Source organism: Trachurus trachurus (assembly GCF_905171665.1).
Source record: "Trachurus trachurus genome assembly, chromosome: 14".
In the NCBI taxonomy this organism is placed as follows: Eukaryota; Metazoa; Chordata; class Actinopteri; order Carangiformes; family Carangidae; genus Trachurus; species Trachurus trachurus.
In genome coordinates, this window is record NC_139903.1 from 20,028,230 (window position 1) to 20,043,893 (window position 15,664).

Genomic DNA, 15,664 nt, shown 5'->3' on the forward strand with positions numbered 1-15,664 from the left:
TACTCGTCGAAACTAGTCGTGAAGCAGAATGAAAAAAGCGTCTGATGTCGTGTTACTGTGAATGCTTCAGTTGTCCCGGCATGTTGTTAAGGTACCTTTCTAAAGACACTGCCTCCCTGTGGTCTTCACCTCCGTTGAACATGTTCGTTTTCTGTCTTTTTATTTGTTTTTAGCTAATTAGACTGTATTGTAATACAGATGGCCGCAAGTGCTGAGATTTTTCTTTTCCAAGTGCGATTTCAAAGGTGATTAATGCCTGTGCAGTTTATTTTTCTGATGCATATTAAAACAAAATGTTCAACTGAGGTGAAACACGTCCTCCTAAATGCTAAATACACTGTTTGCATGCAATTTACTAACGTAACACTCATTATTATGAAAATATCCATCCTTTTTTCATCTTATGAATTATGTAAAGCTCTTTTTCCTTTCAAAATAATGGGCCAAATATCTAATATCATCAGTTATATTAGGTAAGTTCTTTTCAGATGCTTTTAAAGCTTTAACATGCATTCCACATTTGTATAGATTTTTTTTTTTTTTGGAGCATTTACAAGCCAAATTTATGTTATTGTTTTGTTAATGGTTTGATTACCTATGAGAATTATATTTGTGTCGCTACCAGTCTTACAAAAAAAAAAAACACCTTCAGCTTCAGCGAATGCAGTAATTTTTCATGATGACCAGTATTTGTATATATTTCTTGCTCATGTAAGATATAGTGCTGTTTACTGTAACTCATTCCAGTGTGCTATGGCTGTGGGTGTCTTTCCTGAGAAGGAAAGTAGTTTGCTGTAGAGGTCTAGACAGTTGGCTGGCGGCATGCCTCATGTTTTCTCTCTTTTTTTTTTGTCTTAATTATCTGTCACCAGACGCTCGCATCATATCCGGTGCCTGCAGGAACCTGTCGAGCCCGTCGGTTCAAAATGATGCAAATTAAACTTTCTTTAGTCAACAGGGGAAAAAAAACAAACGCTAAATAAATGTGACACTTCCTGAGCTTCTTGAACATTTTGAACAAAGTACATCATAATATACAAATCCAAACACTATGGAGTCCATGTTACATAGACAGTCTGAGGTCACAGCTCCTGTATCAACACACAACTCTCACATTTATTTGATCATTCAAGTTTAAAGGAGGTAAAAGTAAATCCACTGTAACTCTCTGGTTCAGATTCTGAAGGTCAAATACACGATAGACAAACAGGAAGATCTCACTTAAGTTTTGCTGCTTTTTCCCCCACATAATAACAAAAGTAATTTAGATTTAGACTTTTGTATAGTTGTATTTGAAAAAACTTAAACAAAATGTCAAAATGTCACTTCAACATTTGGTATTTAGGAGAATACAGTAAAAAGACTACAAAGAGATAAAACAGACTCCCGATGTTAATTCGTGCTTGGAATATGAATTTACCAAAAAACAGAAAGTAAAGATGTTAAATGACCTCAGAGTTACAGTAAATTAACAAATCAACAAAGAAAAACAAAAAAAAGATTTCCCCTTCATGTTCTCATGCAGTTTTAATGTTATTAAACAAGAATGTGAACAAGCTGACGTCAATAATTGTTCAATGTCACATCATTTAAGCCATAATTATGAGCAGTCAAGCAGGAAAAAAACAGCACATCAGTGTTTGACTTGTTATTCCCAGTCGGCGGTTTGGGGACTTTCTGATGCTGATGTTATCTCCGAGTGCGGACATGTGGGAAAGATGAAAGCCATGATAGACATTTACTTTACAATAAAATCCAATGGTCACTTATCAGTTCCGTTATATTTATTGGCTGCTTGAATCATGACACTACAAAAGAAGCTAAAGCTAATTGAGTTGATCCGTTCTCAGGTTTGAGTTTACAGTCATTTTCTCAGTTGCTAAAGAAAGTTTCAGTTTAGTCCATTTTGACTTGACTGTGGCTTCGACACCTGACCTTCCAGTTCCCGGCATGGTATCGTCCTCCATGTTTGTTCTATCTTTGTCTTTTCTGTTGGATCATGTTTGTTATTTTATTAGTTAGCATGTATTTCAGTGTATTCACCAAAACAAAATAAGAAAAAAGAAGAAGAAAACAACCTGTATGATATGGACAAACCTTTACTGCTGGTCGCTTCGCTCCTGTCTGTGACTTGTTGCCGTGTTTAGTGCTGTTGTAGAAATCGTGTTGTAATCTATAAATTATGAAAGATTTCCAGTCCGACCGAGCTTCACACGCAGTGTTTGGTGTGATGTTGGAGTCTTAGAAGTCGGTTGCGGTGTTCACTCCGCTCATGATGAGTCTTAGTGTTTGTTTGTTTTTTTTGTTTTCTTTTGTTTTCTTTTGTTTTTGTTTTTTTGGATGGTAAATAGTTGTGTGTTATTTGAGAATTGTTTGGTATGTTATGTTGTAAAATCTGCACTATGTCTTGCATATCAAAGACAACAAAAATGCCCTGTGATGTTTGTTTTTGTTCTGGTTCATCTCTGAATGACCTTGGCCTCTGTTTAACGTCCTTAAAACTGGAATGTTGTACATTTAGTGCCTTTTTACATTTCATCAGCTAACTTGAACATCCGCTCAAAAATAGAAAAGATAAGATTCATTTATTTTCCTTTTATTGTATGTATTTTTTTATACACATAATATCGCCTCTGTATCCACTGTTCAAATTTTATATAAAACCTATTCCTGGCCAATTATCCGTGTGTCTGTGTGTTCTGATGTTTTAATAACTTCATATACAAAGCTGTTTTTCTTCCCATTGAATAATGTAACGTAGTTGTCACAATTGTATTTTGCATGGTCAAATAATCAAAGAAGCCCTTTGTTATCAAACAGTCTTTGTAAAAACAAGGACAAAAATGCCCTTGCCAAAATGAAACACAGGATGCAGTGGTGGGTGAAGCACTTGGGTAATTTACTTTAGTAAAAGTAAAAATGCTACAAAGTCAAAATACCCCAAAGGAAAAGGTCCTGCATTCACTTAAAAGTAAATCGGTATTTGTTAACTAAATGTAGCTTTTTATTATACAAATATGCCACTTTCAAATGTAGTGAAGTAGAACATAAACCAACACGGAAACAAAACACTCAAGTTCCTAATATTTGTACTTGTTAACAAGCAGAGCATCAGTAAATGTGATTTTTATTTTCTTCCCACTACTTGAATTTGAAGGTGTAGCAAAGAGCGGAAGTATAAAGCAGCATGAAATGTAAATGTTAATATGAAGCACAGGTTCCTGAGCTTCCACCACTGCCTCCATATAAATAAACACAGAGAGGCAGTGAGGTAAATTACTGGAAACAGCTGCACAAACAGCTGCACTGACTGTAAGTGAGCAGCAGGAGGCAGCGTAGATCTGAGGATGAGAGGAACATCAGCCTCACTCCTCTCCTCCTCCTCCTCCTCCTCCTCCTCCTCCTCCTCCCTTGTCGAAATACTGATTAATGCATTGGAATAACATCCCACTGATCTCACTGTTTCCCTCCAGTAAAAAAAATTCTATGCAGATAAAATACACACACATTCACACACTTAGTGCTGAAGTTGAGCTGCATTGAAAAGAAAACAGAGCCCGGGAATCCCGGTCAAAACAAAAGGGGGCAATCCCCCTTTCACATCATGTGGTGTGCTTTGTAATATGAGGCGTTGAGGTGTGTGTGTGTGTGTGTGTAGGTGTGTGAGAGAAAGAGAGAGAGAGAACATGACACCATTGATAAAACATATTGAGGGATGAAACGATGGTGAATGTGAAACTAAAATGAACAAGACGCTGGAGACAAGAGACCAGGTAAGTCATCTTTGTATCTATTAACTTCATTATTTAGAATATTATTAATATTATTAATCTTCTGTCACTTATTTTTTAATCTATTGACACTAAGCACATTTACTCAAGTACAGTATAGTTTTGCAGTACTTCTGTATTTGACAATTTTCTAATCCAATGATTAAATTAAACATTATGTATCAAGTACTAATTCATTCTTGGTGACAATATTTTAACAAAGTTACAACTCAGCCTTTTTCTTGAGCTTTCGACCCTGTCACTTAGTCTTAATCACCTGGGACAATTTGTCTGGTTGTCATGGAGACAGGTCGTTTGACTCAGGATCAGTAGCTTTTCTGGTTTGCATCCACAGAGCCTTGTGTTTGGTCTTAACTTGTTAATGTCAGACATCTCAGTCTTCTTCCCAGATGTTACCAGAGCTTTCGGCCATATTAGATAGAAATGGACATTGTCTTCATCTCCACTGCAAGCTGATTCTATAGATAATCATCTATAGACATTTACATAGTAGGTTCAATAGATAATCGTCTATAGATTTTTATATTCCTTCCAAAGATATTAATCTATTGACATTAACCGTACATAGATTCTATGAATAATAGTCTATGGATACAGTATTTATAGATCCTATAGATAATAGTCTATAGATGATGATGTTAATAAAATTAAAGTCCTCCTGCCTCATGTCACAGTCTCGTCAAACATCACTTGTAGTTTCACACACCAGTCAAGATGTTCACACACAGACACTTGTCGTTTACAGCTGGTTGTGTGTGTGTGTGTGTGTTAACTGGTCACTTACTCATTAGAGTTACAGTGGTGTTTGTTTACAGTGTGGCCGACCAGAGGAAAGCCGCATGACGGTCCAGCCTCACTCCCACAGTCTTGAAAAGGATGTGTGAATTTTCAACACACCCACATTGTCTCCGATGGGCGGGCGGCTTCTCTCCGAATCCATCAATAATAACGGCTGCTGACATTTTTTCTGTTCTCTATGGGTGGAGATGTGGAGAATCCAAACATTGTCTCTTTTCACAAAATGCCTCCATAAAAGGCTGTTTTTCATTGTAAAAACTCCCAGACTCAAAGATACAAACACATAGATGGAGAACTGAGCATGTTCTGAACTTTTTTACCCTTGAGATCAAAGATATTGAAATAACCCAAATTCCAAATGGAGAGTGGTCTGTGAGAGAACATTTCAACTATTTCTAAAGAAATCATCCAACTTCAGGATTAAAAGCGGGGGAAGTTCGGAGTTTAGGGGTGGTGTGGGTGGTTGGGTGGGTGGGTGGGGGGGTGTACTGGACGTCCCAATCCCTTATAAGGCATTTCCCACAGAGCTGTGGGAGGGGGGAAGAGGGCCGAGCGGTGCAGGATATTCTCACAGGATGTGATGGCTGGACAGCAGCCGGAGCAGAGCGATGTGGAGAGGATAGAGTCAGCTGAGGGGAGCCTGTGACCTCGTCTGGGTGCTATCTGCTATCTGAGTGAGTGTGTGCATGCGTGTGTGTGTGTGCTGAGGATGTGAGATCAAGACGATCAGGAGACACTACCACACTAGTCATCAGCTGAGAGTGAGGTAAATGTTCAGCTTTACCATAAGTCTTTATGCTTCATGGGTTGTTGTTGTTGTTGTTGTGTGGTTTTGTGTGTGGAGGCTCTGGGCTGGAGGGTTGGAGCAGATGCTGCAGAGCTGGAAGAACTATGTCAAACAACAGCAATATATATTCAATAACAAGTAAAAACTCTGCAGCTTTAGTTAAGTTTTACTTTGCAGGGGAAACTTAACTTATAAAACATGATATCAGTCATAACTGTGTTGCACAATTGTAACTGTGTTTCTACCAGTGGTTGTTAACACAAAATGAATCTGACTGAAAAGGAAAAAAACTGACAAGAAGCTGTTTGGAGGTTAGAAAAATATGCAAAGCTGTGAAATTCTGAGTGAAACTACATGCTCCATACGCAAATGATTTTTATTTTGTTGATCACAATCTTTCACAAACAAGCCTGTAGAGCCTGACACCGCCAAAATAAAGTTTTTCTGTTTAGTGCAGCTGAGTATTGAGGCGAAAAAGCAGAAAGCAAACATGTTAAAGTAACAGTGTCCTCCCTAGATTCATACTGATGCATCAGACTTTCAGTAGCACGTTCCTGTGGGAGACAGAGTTTGTCTTAATGACTCAATATAAACTTCAGTTGTTTAGTCCTGAGGTTCCCAACAGAGGGGTTGGGGCCCACTGAAGGGCCACTAAACAAATGTGAGCGGTCATCAGATGATTAACGGGAGATAAGTTAAGAAAAAATCTTTTCTCAAACCTGGACTTTATCACAAAATATTGGATATATTACAGTAGTTTGGCACAGCTATTCAAGTCAAACATCTGGGTCTGGCATCTGAAACGTAATCAGGATTATCACATGTTTTTAATGTAAAATCATGAATCTGCAAAGTAGCTACAGCTGTTAAACACACGTAGCGGTGAAAAATATCCAACATTAACCTCTTGAAACCTGAATATGAGCTCAAGCGTTTAACTTTCTGGCGGCTGATGAATAACCACTGTGTTTTATCAGATTGTAAATGTTTAAATGTTTTGCGAGTGAAGCTGCAGTAATCATTACTCAGCCTTAAAACAGCAGAGTCACCTCAACAAAACTGTCTGATTCTCAAGCCGCTTGTGGCACAAAAATTAGTTTTGCACTTAGTCACTTTGTTTTTTGTTAATTATGACAAATCCAAATGATTTCCAGAGGCATGGCACAGATGTTTGTGTTTTCTGCAGCTGCTCAGAACTGGCATATACTCACCAGAGAGCAAGAGAAGACGTCAGTGTGTGGGTTTAGTGAATATTTAAATGCTCTGAATTAAAGATTTGTCATTTTAACTCAGTGTTGATGTTATGAAGACTTGTTGCTCTTGTACGTCATTATTTCATGTTAATTGTCTCCTCTCTTTCACCTAAATTTCCACATGTTTATGAGCCTCGTGGGGTATTTACCATTACTGTGATACTAATTACTCCCACATTGTCTGCATGTCTGTAAAGGCCGTGTGTTGTTTTTGTTCTGTTCTGCGCTGATCAGTTTTAGGTTTCCGCAAAATAACAAGACACAAATCTTAAGTCTCATTATAACGATGACTCACTGATACTGACAAACACATCTTCTTTTTTTTCTGTTTCCAAACAATAACGCACAGCACTGAATTGATCCATTTACCCAGAACCCAGTGTGCTTAGTCATCCCCTCTCAGTCTTACCAGTTCTGCAGCTGTATATACTCCTGCACACGAATAACAAAAAGCCCCTTTTGCGCTCTACAACAGGGCATAGATAGTCGTCGAAGGTCAGCATGTCACATAGTAGGTAGGGCTTATTCCTCTTCCTTCCTTTTTTTTTTTTTTTTTTTTTGCCGTATCACCTCACAGCATGTTTCCTGAATTCATGAGCCTCTAACTTGTGTGATCTGGACTTTCTCTGTGCTGCAGCACCATGGCCGCCGTCCAGCTGCTCTTCCCACTGTTGGTCAGCTGCGTGGTGGCATCCGCAAGTCCTTCCAGACACCTCCCTCCATGCCAAGTTGTAAGTAAACCCTGACACACACACACACACACACACACACACACACACACGCACACACACACACACACACACACACACACACACACACACACACACACACACACACACACACACACACACACACACACACACACACAAGCATTGATACTAAATTCAGGTCTTATTCAGAGTTGCGTCTTCTCCTCTGCACATTCCTCGGATCTCCAGTTAAATAAATACAGACATGAGACACTTCCATCAGGTGCTTGAGGTATTTTCCAATTCATTATAGGCAGATGGTTTATTTGAGCATGTCTAGTGTATTAGTTTTAGCTCTTGAACCATGCTGCTAACAGACCTGCAAGCTTTAATATGTGGACAGTGAAACATTATTTAGAAACACTGGAGGTTTTTTTCCTTTTCTTTTTTTTTCTTTTCTTCTTCTTTTGGGAAATACATTACGTACATTGCATAGTCACTTGTCGTCAATCAGCTTTTTCTTGGAATTGAATCATGATTCAGTTTTGGATGATGGTGCAAACTGGCTGCAGAGGTTTCTGTTGTAGTTATATAACAAACTGGAAATGTAACGTCCATCCATTCCTGTGTGCTGGAGGATTTTTCTTTTTCAAAATTATCCCATGAAACACAAGCAAATGTGAAAAAGAGCCTCAGTGTCCACAGACCCAGCCGGTTGTTGTGAATCTGTAAAACACTCGCACATCTGATCCATTAAACTTCAACAAAACCGACACATGGAAGATGAATTAAAATGAAAGAAATTGTATGAAACAACCTCTCACTCTGTTTCATGTGATCTTTTTTAAAAATAGCCTGATACTGAAACTGAAGGTGCGTCATCTCTCTTTGATGTGGTAGCTGCTGTTGCTATAAATATCCACCCATCAATCACAGTTTCACTCTTGGAATCAGCTTTGTGTGGGTGGAGGCGTATGTGGACAATACATAATGAATTTGGTTGTCCGTGCTTGTATTAGAATTGAATATTATGAGTGCAAATGGTGATTCAAATTGTTACATATAAATATTTTAGGGGAGCTGTACTGAACTAGGTGCAGGGATGGGACATGGTTGGAAAGGAAGCCGATTCATTTTAGGGGAGATCTGGATCATACTGTTCTCTGAATTTGACTTTCCTGTTTTCTGGTGAGGTCTGGTGTATGTTATTTGACATTGGCCTCGGCGGAGGTTGGTGCTCTCTAAGCATGCCTTTAATTTCCTAATAAAACATTCCCATGCCTGGACAGGACACTGAAAGAGTTATGGTCTCTGTAAACAGTCTTACTTCCAGATCTTTATGTGAACTGCTCCCATTTTGATTTCAGTTGGTGACAAAAAAATCCACTGCTTTTGCTCTGCAGTCCAAATTGAGAGAGTACCTTCCACTGATATTTGCCTCTGTTAGAATCAGAAACCAGAAAGTCACATAAGGAGTTTACAAAGTGATGACAGGAAATGAGAGGATACAGATGGGGTGTGACATACTACAACACAGGCTTTTGGGGTTAAGGTGGCAACATCCTCTGTTGACCTTTCATTGCTTGTCGTCCCATTGTTCATTTCCTGTCATTTCTCTGTTGTCAGTCACCTTGGCTAATAAAGGTATAAAACATCCAATAATATCAAATGCAATCAGAAGGAGAAACAACAGCTGCAGTTGAGCCACAAATAAAGTGAGTCTTCAATAGAAGTTTCACTACATTAAAAACACAGTTAAATGAAAAGATACTGCAGAGGAAACACTAAGCGAGAGTAACAAAGTACAGTGAAAGTAACTTCCATCAAAAAAAAAAGAAAATCATGTTATACTGACGTCCACTATATCCACTATGAGTAATAATTCAAATCATAATCACATAAAAAATTGTACTGATAAGACTTTAACTTTCGAGAATTGTCTTTATTTGTTGAATTGCTTGAGCCTCATGTAGCCTTCAGCTGAACTCAAGGACATTTTTGTTTTCCACCATTTTTGAGACAAGAGTCAGCAGAGGTCCAGTCTAGAAATGACAAATAACCAGCGACAGGTCATGAGAGCATTGTTTCACCCTTCAACTCTCAGATTAGGGTTTTCCTGTTTATTTCGTTCCTTGTAGCTACTTGTTTCAGTCGCACTATGACTAAACCACTACACACATGAATCACATGTTGCACCACACTAAGATGTAGGCTCGGATCGCCACCATTCTCAGGAATGTGAGAATCTACAGTCCACACAGGTCATGAAGGCATCACTGATAACAGCTCAATTACTTAGCGAAGTTACAAAGGAGAAGGCCGTCTTCCTTCTGATGATTTTCATGACAATGCGCATGAGTCGTTCCTCTGCATCTCGTAACAGATGCAAGATGTTTTACCCTCCAGTACTTCTTGAATAAATGGACGTGTTTGTTTTCAGCTGGCTTGTAAGCAGCAAGGAATGCCACTTTCAGCAAATATGCCAAGAGGCCAAATATACACAAGACTCTGAGAGAAAGCTGAGCACAGAGACAGTTTTACGAGCTGTTTAGGACAAGGGGGGTGGTCTCATACCCATGTGGCTTCAATTATAAACTACACTTAATAAGTTAAATATTTGAATCTGTTGAGGGGAAAGGGGGAGAGGATGATGGAAACTTTGGGCTGGTGATAAAGGTGGGAGGTGTAACTGGAAAATCTGTCGTTGAAAAGATTTACCCAGGTTGACGAACTTCAGTAGAATGAGAGTTGACTTTTTTGATAAATTCAGAGAGAGCAAGCCTTTGTGAAAGGTTTTTTGTTATCAGAAAGACTCACCATCATAAACTTTAGACTGCTGTCCTCCTGCCAAGAGCATACTGTAGATACACTGGCTCATAAATCAGCCCAATTTAAACATTCGGTCTGTGTTGTGTCAGGGTCAGGCGATCCTGGCAGAAGGCCGACATAATCAGACTTTTGTGTTTGTCTTTGTTCATAGGTCCAGATGGATGTGTTTTGCAGCGACCTGAGCCTCAGAAGTGCACCGCACAACCTTCCCCATGGCGTCCACATGCTGGATCTTTCTCGTAACCAGGTGCAGAACCTCACCCAGGAAACCCTGGCGTACCACACCGGCTTCCATCATCTGAACCTTCACTCGAATAAGATCCACTTCATCCAGCCAGGCCTCTTCAAAGACATGACTGATCTACGGGTTCTGGATCTGTCTAGGAATCACCTGAATGTTTTCGCCCTTTCCAAAATCAACATCGGGCCTCTCACAGCTGTGGAGTCACTTGATCTCTCCAGCAATGGGCTGTACACAGGGATGTCAGACTACTTCCTGGCTGATTCTCCATCACTGGCGAACCTTTCTCTGAACAGCAACAGCATCACCAAAATAGCACAGAATGCTTTCAGCGGCTCCTCGTCTTTGAAAAAAATCAATCTCCACAATAACGTCATCTTGGAGATTGAGGATGGAGCTTTTGACTCCTTGCGTAATCTGACTGAGCTCGATTTGTCCAAGAATTCAATCACGTGCATCACAGACTTCAATCTCTACAATTTAAAAGTGCTCAATCTCAGCAAGAACAGCATGGAGCTGTTCAAAAGCATGAGCTCAGCTCAGTCATATGAACTTATCTATCTTGATCTGAGTGAAAACAAAATGCCTTACTTCCCACTTCTGCCCAGACAGAATGTCCTTGAATACCTGGATGTTTCAAGAAACCATCTTCAGAGCATCAATGTCTCAAGCTCTGAAAGACGGCCATTTTTAAATTTAACCCGCCTCAGATACTTGGACATGAGTTACAATCAACTCAAAACCATACCAGAGTCCTTTTTCTGCTTCATGAGATCACTTGAGGTTCTAAATGTAAGTAATAACTGTATTGGTTCATTTTCTATCTCAAACAAAGGCCTTCTTCCCAAAGTGAAGATTATCAATCTCAGCTACAATTCACTGCAGAGTCTCACATTTGGGGAAAACACTCTGCAATCACTGGAGAAGCTTTTCTTACAAGGAAACGACCTCACCACCCTGGACCATCAAATATTTCAAAGGCTTCCAAGAATCCGATACCTGCAGCTGCAGCAGAACAACCTGAAAGTCTGCACCACGGAGCAAAACCAGCATGAACCAGTGCTGATGGACCACCAGGAACCCCCTGACTGTGTGTCCTTTAGGTCCATTCAGAGCTTGCGCTTCCTGTACCTCACTGAAAACAACCTGCAGACCCTGCCTGCGAATGCATTCATCAACACTCCTCTGAAGTTACTGGACTTGTCCCTGAACCCAGGCTTGGACATGGACAAAGACTCCCTCTCTGGTCTCGAGCACTCCCTGGTTCACCTCCTCCTGAGGGAAAACAACATTTCAAGGCTGAACTCTGATCTGTCCTTGCTGACAAGTCTCAGACACGTAGACTTGTCCACCAACCAGTTGACCTCTCTACCTATGTGGAACAAAGAGTCCTCCATTGAGTCATTAAACCTGCGGAACAACAACTTGGTCACGCTGGAGTACAGCACCATTGCCGCTCTGGAGCGCTCTCTAAAAACCCTCTACATGGGCTCCAACCCTTTAAACTGCTGCAGCAACCTTGGCTTCCTCCAAATGTTGCAGCGCTCAGCTGTGGTCATTCCCGACATCGAGACCGTGACCTGCGTTCACAATGACTTTTCAAAGCCAGTCAACATCGAGAAGTTGACGGAGGGAATGTGCCAAGGCTCAGAAACCCCACTGTATGTTATTATAGTCTTATTAGTATTGTTAGCTGTAATGACCGCATTGGGGCTGCTAGTTAAATATTGCCACTCAAGGAGACGAAAGGGCAACAGAAGCTTTAGGGCATAACATGAAGGATTTATATTTGCTTGGTGGTTTCTACCTGAAACATGAATGTATTGTCTGTGGTTGATTTGGGTTTAGCATCTTTCTCACCGGAGTGAACGAATCCAGATTTCAGCAATGTGGATGATGCTGAGTTGGGTAAGCCCAAAGGCAACCACCATGGCTCACTGATAGGCAGAGACACCTGTCAATCAAACAAACACGTGCCTTACTATCCTCAATAATGCAAAGGCTCTGAAGAAGAAGTGAAATGGACTAAAGCTATTGAAACCAGAACTTCTTGTGGAAACTATATTCACCTTGTTTCTCTAAAGAGAAGTTTGGACTTTTTGGATGGATGTGTAAATGTCAGAGTCTCGTGCAGAATCTTGTGGCTTTATGGTGGCGTCAGACAGAATGCAAATATTATAAATAAATATTGTAATCTACTGTTTCAATATACAAAGACAAGAGGAGGGAGACAGGGGATATCAGAAACAACGGGGGTTTCTGGTGACTTCAGACATCAGTAAAACAGAATAAACAAACACTGTGTCCAGTGATCAAAGTCAAGTATCAGAGTCAAAGGGGGGTAAAAATTAGTTTTGCTTTCTGTCTGAAAACACCACAATGGTCACGTTCCATGCTTGGTTTCGATATCAAGCCACTTGCTGCACATCAGTTTATTGAATGTAAGGGGGAAATCTGCCGTAAAACACCTCATCACTGTAGACCATTTCCTCCGGCATCAACCTAAATGAATTGTTATTTTCTCACTCTTGATTTTATTTGTCCCTGGAGGACAATAGGTTTAGTTAATAGGAATAGTCTGAGCTTTTTTGGAAAGATTTTTTTTAGCTGCAAGTTAGACAAAAAGATCAAGATGAAGATTGGTACCATGTTTGTATTATAAATACCAAGTTAAAGCCAGTGGCCAGTTAGCTGTGCTTAGTGCACTAAGGCTGGAAACATAGCGATACAGACAGCCCAGGTTTCAGAAGTAACAACATCCCTGTTAAAAGAAAACAAACAAGAAGGCAAAAACAAGTTGTGGTTTAAAGGGTGGAGGGGTCATGTGTCTGGCTGCTTGTTGGCCACATGCAGTGACTCCAGGAAGCTGTAAACAACATATAAACTGTTAATGCTTTAACATTAAATGTTGAACTTCATGGTTGCCACCTTAACTCCAGGACACTATTGCTAAGAGACATGTAGAGACTGTGTGAATTTTGGGTGAACTCACCCTTTAAAGGAAGCATGATCTAAAGTTAATTCTTATAAAAAGTGAGATAAATGTGATGATAGCCTACTTTGGACTGAGCCTGGCTAGCTGTTTCCAGTCATTGTGCTAAGCAAAGTTAAGTGGTTCAGACTGAACTAATTCTCAGCAAGAAACAACATATAAGTATGTTTTCAATTACTCCTTAAAGAGTTGAATGAAACAAAATAAATCAGATGAAGATAAAACTGACAGAAGGAGGTGGATAGGAGATCAGAGGTGTGTGTGGGGTTCAGATAACTAACAGTGCAAGATTATCTGAGTGGAAATTTCCTTTAAGCTAAAATCGAAGTACACAACACTATGAAAGGTCTTGAAACAAAATGCTCTTTATTCATAGATGATGAAGTGTGATCCGAAAATGAAGAGTGGGAGTCATCTGAGATGACGCCGCAGAGTTTTTTTTTTTTTTTTTTTTTTTAAAGCAGTACAAACTGTCCTCTACCCTTCATGTAGTTTGCACTTTATGTTTCCCTTTGTGACTGTATCATGTTTTTGACACTAAGAAATGAATACTGCTGCAAATGCAAGCAGACCAAATGTTGATATAATTTATTATTATTTCTTTTTTTTACTATAGAGACTAAGCTGGACATTATAAACATTATGTTTTCTGTACTGATCCCAGGCCTTTTATACTCCCCCAGTGGACACAATATTGATGAATTTGACATTTGATGTTAAAAGTCAAAAGCTGTGATGTGACTCTTGATATATAAGTACAATATACAGATTGTATTGTTTTATCATAAACAGATGAATATGAACTCCAGCGCTGTATTGTAGTGGCCTACACTGGGATCCACAGTTTCATATGGTTTTAATGTGCCTGATTCTAAAACTATTCTTTTATATTGATATTAATATTATTTTTGTTATCTGCAACTCAATTGAACTTCAATTTGTAACATTTCACACCCTGTGAGGAATATTTTGTACCAAATGAAAAAAAAATCTACACGTAAACACTGTGTGAGAAATGTATTTATTTATTATTTATTCTCTTCCTCCATCCGTGTCATATTTATTCAATATATCATTTGAATCACTTTCTGATAATGGACCATTTATCATGGTGTATGAGCTGTAAACCATGGCTATTTTAATTGCCATTAATAGTAAGTCGTCAAAAGTCATTAGTTAATGGTTTGTAGTCATAAAACATTAACAGCAGCAGCTGTCAGGTTTCCAGGAGAATCCTCCTCCATGGTTTGACCACTGACCTGCAAGACAAACCTTCATTAGCAACTCTCGAACATTTACAACAAATTTCAATTGTTCTTTGCTGTTTCAAAAACAAAATCAAATGTGATCAACTGAAGCTGATTAATATGTAAGCAGTATCTTTGCATAAAAATTATTTCACAATAAATTGCAGATCATCTGAAATTATAATTGCAGACAAAAATACTATACATTATTACAACCACTTAGAACAAATAAATGTATATCTATTTAGAGCTACATTATAGTAAAGTGTACAGTGTTACATATATGAAATGTTGACGACCTACATCACTTATACGTGAGCATCACAGCTCAGCCCCTCATGCAAAATACACCAAATGCAAATGTCTACTGATACAGTGTTGTATTTCAGGACATGCAAAGCTAATTTTGGTTAAAGGGATTCCCAATTCCCCCTCTCTCCATTTGTTCGAAACTCACTGCAAGAACCTGCGATGGTCACTTTTCTGTTTTCTGATATTTTACCAACTAAAATACACAGATCTATATTTAACATGTCAGTATTTGCTAGACTTCATTACCCAGAGAACTGCTCATAGTTTACCGAGGTTCATATACCAGCATGACATCTGATGATAGCAGATGGTGCTCTTTGTTGTACTTTCACTTTATAGTGGTGCATTGGGTGGCCTCTGTGAAGTGGGAAAATTCTGAGCTTACCACCATGACACGGCTCGTCAAACAGTCAACAAAGTGGTGAATTTCCGCGGTGGACGTGGCCGAGGATTGTGGTACAGGCTTTCACTCTATCACACATGATAAACATAGTAATCTGCCAGGTCATTAATAATTACATCCACATAAACTTCCCCTTATCTGTCATGCTGTGTGTGAGGTACTGACAAGAGCAAACTACATTTGAATTAATACTTGACCTGCGTTGTTGGCATGTCACAGCGGCTTTGCATCTTTGTAAATGTCACTGACCAAGAGAACTAATCCATTTCTTGGCTGGACGCAGTGACTTATAGAATAGCAGAACAACCTCACAGAGATGATG

The 15,664-nt window shown here is 39.3% G+C and overlaps 1 protein-coding gene across 1 annotated transcript; it reads left to right on the forward strand.

Annotated features, from left to right (window-relative positions):
• The first annotated feature begins 5,182 nt into the window (after window positions 1-5,182).
• lrrc32 (leucine rich repeat containing 32) lies at window positions 5,183-14,306 on the forward strand. Its single transcript, XM_083986162.1, has 3 exons — window positions 5,183-5,355; window positions 7,267-7,360; window positions 10,299-14,306. The coding sequence occupies exons 2-3, from the start codon at window positions 7,271-7,273 to the stop codon at window positions 12,159-12,161; spliced, it is 1,953 nt and encodes a 650-aa protein (XP_083842288.1). The 5' UTR covers window positions 5,183-5,355; window positions 7,267-7,270; the 3' UTR covers window positions 12,162-14,306.
• Window positions 14,307-15,664: the final 1,358 nt, after the last annotated feature.